This window comes from Aptenodytes forsteri, unplaced genomic scaffold (assembly GCF_000699145.1).
Source record: "Aptenodytes forsteri isolate BGI_AS27 unplaced genomic scaffold, ASM69914v1 Scaffold55, whole genome shotgun sequence".
In the NCBI taxonomy this organism is placed as follows: domain Eukaryota; kingdom Metazoa; phylum Chordata; class Aves; order Sphenisciformes; family Spheniscidae; genus Aptenodytes; species Aptenodytes forsteri.
In genome coordinates, this window is record NW_008796063.1 from 12364770 (window position 1) to 12374112 (window position 9343).

General features: G+C 47.7%; 1 protein-coding gene across 1 annotated transcript in view; it reads left to right on the forward strand.

Annotated features, from left to right (window-relative positions):
• Window positions 1–9115, forward strand: part of GGA2 (golgi associated, gamma adaptin ear containing, ARF binding protein 2) — a 13135-nt gene extending 4020 nt beyond the window's left edge. The window contains exons 5-15 of the mRNA XM_019473998.1: window positions 495–575; window positions 1496–1633; window positions 2789–2870; window positions 3818–3940; window positions 4216–4383; window positions 4639–4694; window positions 4984–5135; window positions 5938–6111; window positions 7091–7256; window positions 7704–7814; window positions 8449–9115. Of these exons, the coding sequence (XP_019329543.1) occupies window positions 495–575; window positions 1496–1633; window positions 2789–2870; window positions 3818–3940; window positions 4216–4383; window positions 4639–4694; window positions 4984–5135; window positions 5938–6111; window positions 7091–7256; window positions 7704–7814; window positions 8449–8559 (1362 nt within the window). The 3' untranslated portion in view covers window positions 8560–9115. The remainder of the gene's footprint in view (window positions 1–494; window positions 576–1495; window positions 1634–2788; window positions 2871–3817; window positions 3941–4215; window positions 4384–4638; window positions 4695–4983; window positions 5136–5937; window positions 6112–7090; window positions 7257–7703; window positions 7815–8448) is intronic.
• Window positions 9116–9343: the final 228 nt, after the last annotated feature.

Below are 9343 nucleotides of genomic sequence, written 5' to 3' on the forward strand. Positions count from 1 at the left end.
CGATGCGTTCCCCCCCCCCCCCCCCCCCGATTTGTATTGATGAGAAAACAGGCTCAGTCGTATTTTGGGAGCTTTTGCTGTTTCAGACAGAATATCTTCAGAATAATGCTAATACTTCTTGCTGTACAACAGCTAGAGAATTCTTTGATGCTTTGTCAGAAATTTTTGCTTAGTAAAAAGTTAAGCTTTTTTACAGAAAAAACCATCAGTTTCTATTAAACTTTCCTGAGGGAGGGTTTCTCCAGGTCCTACAGAAGTTCTGCAGAGCCAGAGAGTTCCTATTCCCAAACAGCCAAACAGCGTATGCAGGCAGCTGTAAGAGGCAGCAATATAATCTGCATTAGATTATGTGACATGAGTTCACATATCTCCAGGATTATGGAAACTATTATGACACTGGGTGTGTCTCAATATCTGCTTTTATGTGACGTGTGTCTGTAGCATAGTGCCTAGAGACTGCTGCTCACTGCTGTCCAATGCTCTCCCCTCAACAGCTCTTAGCAAGGCTTTTAAAGAGCAACCACTCTGAAGACCTGCAGGCTGCCAACCGTCTGATCAAGAGCATGATTAAAGAGGTAGGGAGCTCCTTGGGTCAGAAGCTGTGTTTGCAGCCGGGGAGGGTAGGAGGGGACTTGGCAATTCAGTTTTTGACAGTGGGCCCTCTACACCTGACCTCCGTAGTGCCTGCCACCTTCTTGGTATGAAAGGGAACACCAAGAGGTGGTAATGGGAACCTTGCTGCAACATCAGTCTCAGGTGAACTGTTTAAGCTGCCCCAGAGGAGGGACGACTTTCGGTATTTGTTATTCCGAAGTGATGGTGCGGGATTGTTTTGTTTTGTTTTCCTAAAATATGCCATTTCCAGGAAGAGGGAATATTTATACCCAGGAGCCTGTGTGGCCCGACACTTCCACGTCAGTGGGATCCTTGCAGTAGTACTGCATTAGCAATAGAAAGTGTCCAAAAATAAACTCAGTTCCCAAGTGGAAAACAGCCACATCTGTACAGAATTGCCCCTTTTCTACAAGCAATGTGTGTGTGCACATCTGGTGTGTGTTTTCATTTTCCATCTGAAAGGGCACCCCAATTCTCTGCATAAATAGGAGGTTTGGTCTGGTTTAACGAAATCCCTGCAGTTGTTTTGAGAGTGTCCTTCCGTATAGCAGAACCCACCACCTCCCAACTCTAATTTTGAAGTCTTACTCGTGCCTGTGGTGAAATGAATTCTTATGCACCAGCACCCTGCCCAGGGTGCCCTGAGAAGGGCAGGAGGTTTCCACCTTCACCCTTGACAGGGAGGTGTGGTGCAGCACTGATACTGGAGCTGTTGGGGGGTGAGTCGTTACCCGCACTGCTTTGTGCCTCCTCTACCTGCAATAAGATGTTAGTAGGAAGCAACTCCCCAACAAGTGTGATCCAGAGTGACCCAGCCAAGCACGTGCACTGGCTGTACTAGCCAAATCGTCATCTACTTTTATTTCATTTTTCATCAAAGGAACAAGAAAAGTCAGCTAAGGTGTCCAGAAGAGTGAATACCATCAGTGAGGTTTCCGAGAATGTTAAACATATGGATGAATTACTGGAAAACTACAAGAGACAAGAATTGTCCAAATCTGACCAGGAGACCTTACAGGTAAATGCTCCTTTTCCTGCATAAGAGGTTCTTTTGACTGGCTATGGCTGGGGGGGCCCAGGGCAACAGGATTCAAAGGGCAGCACGGTGCACTCAGCTTCTGTCAGGGAAGAGCATTACCACAGCAAATAGTTTCCAACATATTTGATGAATAACGGTCCCTCCCGTCAGTGTAATGGAAGTTGGAATGGAACCGTCTCCTGCTGTGCCGGTTTGAGTTTCTGTCCGGGTTAGCTGCTCTTCTTGTGGTGTCTTATGGGGAAACGGTTCTTTCTCCAGTAGTGGCGTAACACACGAGAATCCCCTTGAGCCCGAGCATGGTTAGGTGGATGTGATGAGATCTGACCAGAGAAGCTCAAAGCTGTGGGTTCTTCAGCTTGTGCTATGGTTTCTGTGATTCCCCTTTTTCTGCCCAGAGTTCACCGGTCTGCTGCTGCTTCTAAGTATCAGTGAATTGAGGAAACATTTGATGTCACTAATAGGGCTGTCAGAAGAGCTTTATGGCCTCCAAATACCTGAAACTCCACTAGGGTGCCTACCAGACTCTCAAATTAAAAAAAAAAAAAACTTTAGACAACTGAATTTTTGTAGGTAAGAACTTCTCCTGTGGCTGTATGTGACGGCAGAGTTTGGAGTTAGATCCCTTTGGGGAGGGCTGCTGCTGTAGATGGAAGAGACCCTACTTTCAGACTGAAAAAGTGGCTGCCTCCATGCCTCCTCGCTTCCTAAAACACTGAGGAGAGAGCCGTAAGCGGCTTTGCATTGTCTGATGGTAGTTGCAACTGACGGTCGTAATACTTCCCTCCAAGTACTGTGATTGATCTATTCACTCCTGGATACTCTTAAGTAATTACTTAAGTAATTACTTTTGAGTAATTTTACACTGATCTATCTTACACCTGTATGCACAGAGAGGATGTGATTGCTGAGAAGATACCAGCAAAGCCTCCCTGTTCCAGTGGCTGTACTTCCAGGCCACTGTGGATTTTTAAGAGTGCAGCAACACGCAACACTGATACCCTTTCTCTGGACCCGGGCAGAAAGCGCATCTTCCTGTTCTAGACGTATCACCAATTACAGGTGGTCACGGGGACAGGGAAGTGTGAGAGTGTCTGGGATCTCCTGAGCAATGACGTGAAACGTTTCCTTCCATAGACTCTGTTTCAACGCTGTGAGAAGCTCAGGCCGCTGCTCTTTCGCCTTGCCAGTGAGACAGCTGATGATGATGAGGCTCTAGGTAAGAGCCAACACTGTCCTTGGATTTCTTTGCAGTTAAGCTTGTCTACCTTTCCTTTGACAACTGGGGTATGCCCTTCCTCTGAGAGGAGGAATGCTTAGGCACATGCTACCCTGCTGGCAAAGCTTTCCACTTTCACCTTTAAACCATGCCCTCGGGAAGTGGTGTAAGTCTCCTCCCGCTTCTCTTCAAGGAAGCTATTAATTTTCACCTGGAGCCCAAAATTAAACAGTGAATCCAGTTTCTTCCAGCCGAGGTGGTCTTCAGAGTTTTTGGAGCTCTGATGTTCTGGGAACTGAAGGCTTTTGAGATCTTTTCTCTACAGAGCTTGAAGTTCTCCCTGTCTATCAACACAGAAGGGAGAGTATTTTTTGAATTTCTTAAGTAATATACTGAGGGGGTCATATGAGCAGAATCTTTGAATTCCACAGTTGTGAAATTTAGCCCTTCCCAGAGGATTGCATTTCACAGTCTTGTCTGTATGCCTTGAAGACCTGACCGAAGTGGTGCCTCGCTGAACAGACATCTTAAACAGCAACCGTAAGAGCTCAGCTGTGCCTCAAACGTTTCATTCATACCCATGAATGCCAGGGTTCTTCAGCTGAAGAGTGCTGGATTATAGACTCATGTACACTCAGAAAACTTGCGGAGAACAACAAAGTGCATAAGAGATGGCAGGAACTGTAAGTACTTTAGAGATAGGATCAGATTTCAAAGTGATCTTGATAAATGAGAGAGAGGCCTGAAAGCGGCAGATGTATGTGCAAAATGCTGCACTTCAGAACACGGAATGAAAAACTAGCCAGGATCTTAAGGCAGATTGCCCCACACTTTGCTGCAGGCAGGTCCTTAGATGCGCTGTACCTTTCTTATGAGCAGTTTGGAGCGTGCCGTGGAACTGACCCGCGTGTTAGAACATTAATATTTTGTTTCTTCTCGTTTTCCAGCTGAGATACTGCAGGCCAACGACAAGCTCACAGAGGCGCTCGGACAGTACAGGCAGGTTGTAGCCAGCCATGAAAATGGTGGTGGAGGAGGAGGTTCAGCCACCAGCTCTGCTGATGCACCAGGTAAAGAGCATCCTGCAGCGTTCCACGGCAGCTCTGCTCCTGCATGTCACGTATGAGTGGAGTTTGGCAGCGAAGTGCTTCTCGGAGAATCAATGTGGAGAAAAATCCTATAACACAGGAAAAGTATTATGTAGCCATCATTTTCTTTTACATACGGTTGATAGAAAATATTCCTGAAGTTCTTCACCTATGAGTCCTTTCGGGCATGCCTGTACCCATAAATACACTGTTCCTTTCAGGAGGTTTCTTTCTAACTCTTTCCGCTATTTCCAAAGCATGCCGGACAGCCCCAAGACGCATGAAGAGCTATACACTGATTGACTTCTCCGAACTGGAGGCGACATCCCAGTCTCCTACAGACCAATTTGCAAACATAACCACCGCCTCCCAGCACAGCAGCACAACCTCTACCTGTCTGCTCGATGAGGAGTTAAAGTCATTAGGTTTGTATGTGCAATTCAGTACAGTGTTACCCTTGTTACTAGGGTTTGTGGCATTTAATAAAGATAGGAGAACTTTGACTTTAATGTCGGTCCTAAGAGAAAGTAGACCCTTTCAGCCAGTCATAAGTTTTCAAGAATGTAGTTTCTTTAATGGTGTTAGACTGTAGTCAAACTGCTGTTAGACAACAAAGGAAGAACCTATGGAAAACCCTTGTTTTCTGTAATTGATCGGTGGCATTTTGGCTTCTTTCTTAGGTCTCAGCAACTCTCCTGTTGTACAGAAACCACCACCTGATTTTGGCTTAGCAGAGGTGAGTGATCCTCAGGTATGTTAGTCAGTAAGGTACGAAGGACAAAAATCAGACAGGATGCTTGATCTCCTAGCTTTCTCTGGCAGCCTTTTTTAATGCCACTCTATTCTGAAGGGAAACTGGAATCCTCCTGCTCTGCAATTAATTTCTCAGTTGCAGTTTGCAACCAGATTACTCATATTTATTTCTACTTTAAGTAGTATTATTACAAAATGAGATTATGTCAGTGGAACAGGTCTGACTTTTGCTGGTGTTCTATAGCATGAACCAGAAGTGCCTTATTTTTCAGACTGCTGTACACAACGGATATAGTGAAAGCATAAGGGCTGTTCAAACACTGGGACTGCAGGAGGGCTGGGAAGACAGCTGTTCAGAGAAGAATGAATTTCAGGGCCTGGTCGATCAGCTCTCTCCACCATCCAGGACCAAGACATTATCTTTGTAAGCAAACTCTGCATAGTACAGTCTGACTTTGGAGATGAGGAATACTGTTTTACAGCAGGGAGGTTTAGGAAAACCTTTCAACTACAACTGGTTAGTGACAGCAAGCTATCAGTCCACGCGTTGGCTCTTAAGCAGCAGTTATGCACCTGTTAATTGTGTAATTGCACACTAGGGTCAGAAACTTGGGGAGACAAATCCCATGGCTTAGTAACAAAGTGATCTTGAGCTAAAGGAACAAAAACCTTACAGTCAGGTCTTTCTATAATAACCCCTGACTCAAAAAATACTTTCCCCAGCTTTCTTCAGGCTGTGACAAAGTAGTTTCCAGGCATTCAGTGGAAGCCTAACAGTTTGTGAACCAAATTAATCATCCACAGATCTTCAGAGCAGGTGACCATTACAATATGCTTATCCAGTCTGCCATAACACAGGCCAAAAAATTTTACTGGAGATTCCCAGCTTCCTGCATTGTCTTTGAGCTAGAACTTACTTTAATCTCACTGACTAGAACTACGGAGAGTCTGTGCATGGGGAGAGTAGACTTCCAAAGCCCTGAAACGGTTTTGCATTAGTAACAGTAATCAAAGTCTGCCTTAATGAATGCTGAAACAGCAGCTTCTTCCATATAAAATAGACTCAGTTTTCGAATTTCTCAAGAACTCAGAGAGTGTAAGCTTGTACTTTCTTTACACCTAAAAGTGATGAGGGATTGGGAACACAAAACAGACACAGCAGAAGATGGTATATGCCATGCAGTCTCCCCAGTTAATATAAGCTTTCTACATGCTTTTCTTTCCAGGGATTTATCACCAATGAAATTGCCCTTTCCAGATCTTCCAAATAGCTCAATGGCAAATACTTCATTCTCCAGCCTAGGCTACGAGCTGAAGCCTGCTGCCTCTTTGCATCCAGCTTCCCATGATGCTTCTCTAGAAAACCTTTTTGTCCCTTTAATTTCAATTACACCGAGTAAGTGCCTTGATTTCTGTGCCCCAGCTCCGCTTACTAAAGGCTTACTAGTGCTCTTCTGTGATTTTTGCAGGGGAGCAAGCCAAAGTAGCTTCATGCTGTGCAGGTTGGCTGGAGAAAAGTCATGACTATTCTATGAAGGACTTAATGTATCTGAGGATTTGAGCAAGTGCTAGGGATCGCCCTGTGGAAATGTCCTTGTCCTCCTTACTCAGTAGTCAGGAGTTTCCTGCCCTGGCTAACCTTTGTGATGTGCTTCTAAACTGTTTGCCCTTAGCACCTTTAATCAGGCTTCAAGCAGTTCTTCTCCAGAGGCTTAAAAGATATCTGTGGGTGGGAGTCGTCCCGCTTCCTAAAGCAGAGCTGTTCTTTCCACCTCTGCTTTTTGATTCAACGCTGTACGGCCCAGCCCTGCGACCACTTCGTGGAGCGTTACCCTGGGCGCGTGGCACCCCGGTGCCTCAGAGCAGGGCACGTCCTGTTAAGAGGACTGCAGAGCCTTGGGCATCGCTACTTTTGGAAGAGGGCAGGTGCAAAGACATTCTGACCTGATTGTCTTCCGACTTCAGTCTCTCGAGTGAAGGATTTACCAGGTTTTGGAAGGGTTGGATGGGGACAGTCAGGTGTGGATTTATCATGCAGTGATGATAAGGGGCTAAGTCTTGCGTGTGCCAAAGAGTTACATTTTGCTTTTCCCATCGTATCTCTGTTGGATTCATACCTGACATCTCTAACTGACTGTTGAAATCCGAGCTGCTAAATCTCTAATTTAGACACTCGGATTCCTTTCTCTGCCTTAGAGGCAAAATGTAAATCACAGGCAGGTACTGTATGCTGCTTGGTCTGTGAGTTTGCTGGAGGAAGTAAAAGTTGTATGCATGTTTTCTTTTTGTTGTTCCTTATCCCGTCTTTGCTGTTCTGCCCTCAGAAGAGAGGGGTATCCATGCTTTGTTTCCGATTCTCTTTCTGTCTCCGGCAGGCAGTGTCTGTCCACTTACTGTGTACGATAGGAATGGTTTCAAGGCTATGCTCCACTTCTCCAGAGACCCGGCTCCTGGCCGACCAGACGTGCTGGTGATGGTTCTTTCCATGCTGAGCACATCAGCTCAACCAATTAAGGACATAGCGTTCCAGGCTGCAGTCCCAAAGGTGAGAAGCCTATGACGAGTAGCAGAGAGTGGGACTACTCAGAAATGTCCTGAGGAGAAGGTTTGCCATTTCTTGCTTAGCATTTGCCTTGCTCATTGGAAATTTCACGGCTTGCTTTCTGTGAACGGTGAACCTGTTGTATGGTGGTGTCTGTGGTCCCGGTGCCTGTTTCACAGAGTATATCCCCGGCCTTGAGACAACTAGACAGGGCTCCGGACATGCTGCTATTAGCCTCCTGGGCAAGGCACTCGTTCTGCCTGTGTATGTGCAGCATAGAATTGTCTATTTAGGAATATCTGCCTTTAGATGTAGGCTGTGGAAAGGCATGCTTTTCATTAAATGACAAAATCTGGCTGATGTATCTTTAACCAGCTCTTGTGGCTTGGTAATACTCCCAGCCCTTTTTCAGCGTGGACCAACAAGCATTCCCTTTGTTTTGTCTTTCAGACCATGAAAATAAAGTTACAGCCAGCATCCGGCTCTGAGCTGCCTGCCTTCAGCCCTCTTCTCCCCCCCGCGGTGGTGTCCCAGGTCCTGCTGCTCTCCAATCCGCACAAGGTACGTGTGGTGATTGAGTCTGCTGGTGGAGCACTCGGAATGTCACTGTAGTGGGTGGGGTATTTGTATGAAAGACAGGGAGAGTGTTATTAGTGGGAAGATGCAGGGGAGAGACAGAGCAGTTTGGGCTGTGCTGGGACGACATTTTTTCCACTGAAACGGCTTTCCAGAGCTATAATCTGAAGAATCGAATGGGCAGTTGCTGCAGGGCCCTGCACAGTTCTGCTTCAGTGTACCTGCAGTGATGGCTCCTGGTGTAGACACTGTGCAGATGTTGGCAACTGATGGAACATGAGGCCACACAAGCCACAAGCGATGGGTGGCAGTTCTGTGGCACTGATGAATAATAATGAGACCGAAGATGGGTGTAAGGAATCCTCTGTCACTGAGAAGGTTGGCCAGACCTGGATTGCCAGGCATGCCCTTGGGTGGCCTGCACAGGTCTCCCAGTCACTCCTCGCATATCTTACGAGGATCCAGGTCTTGTTCCGAGCAGAGCTTCCGCATGGCTGAAGCGTTACTGTCCCCTTTCAGAGGGTGATTCACTGCAGCAAGGCTGGCAGGGGTGAGGCTGACGGGGACCCAGGAATCTGCAACCGTGACGTGCCCCTCTCTCTGTTCCTTTCTCTCATAGGATCCCATCCGACTGAGATACAAACTAGCGTTCACGCAAGGCGCGCAGCCCTTCGGTGAGGTGGGAGAGGTGACTGGCTTCCCAGAAGCAGAACTCTGGGGCAGGAGCTGAAGTTCAGCAGGCTTGGACGTTGCCGTATTGCCTTAGTGGTGGGTGGGGAAGGACTGTGTGCCAGCAATGCCGGCCTGGACTCCGTAACGGCTCCTTTCCTCGGGATCCGCCATCCCCTTCTTCCTTTTGGTTTCTGTGCAGGTGTCTGGCAGGAGGAGTGTAAACTGGCTGCTTCTGCCACGGCCTTTTTCTGATGCTGCTTTACAGGAGGCTGCTGTAGAGCCCTGCAGCCCGGGAGCCTTAATGCTTCTTCCATACAAGTGTTTCCTGCTGCTTTCTGGGCCAACTTTCTCTCTTCCCCGTTACTTTTTCAATTAAAAAAAAAAAAGCAAACCTATACCAACAATCAGCCCTTATGGCAGACTGCTTGGCGCCGGGGCAGGATCACCCCCCTGCCCGTTTTCACTGGGGCCTGTGTGCTGATGCGCAGGCAAGAACATGAGGAACGGGGGGAGCTGGGCTGTCCGGACTCTGGTGGATGCACTTTATAGGGAAAGGTACAAAACGGAGTGAAGAGAGTAAATAGGGGGAGGGCTTTGGGGCCAGTCTGTGAGGAAAAAAAACCAGCTCGCCCGTCCCCAGGCCCCGCGGCTTGTCCTGCACCGGCTCCTTCCTTTGGGCTCCGCAGCGCTGCAGGCGCGCCCGGGGGTTCTCCTCAGCACGGCCGCCTCTTGCACGCGAGCTGAACGCCTTTAGCGACCACGTAAACCCACAGCGGATCCGAGACCTCGCTCGCCGCGGCGCTCTGTGAAGAGGCCCTGCCCTGCCGGCTGCGGGGGGGGGG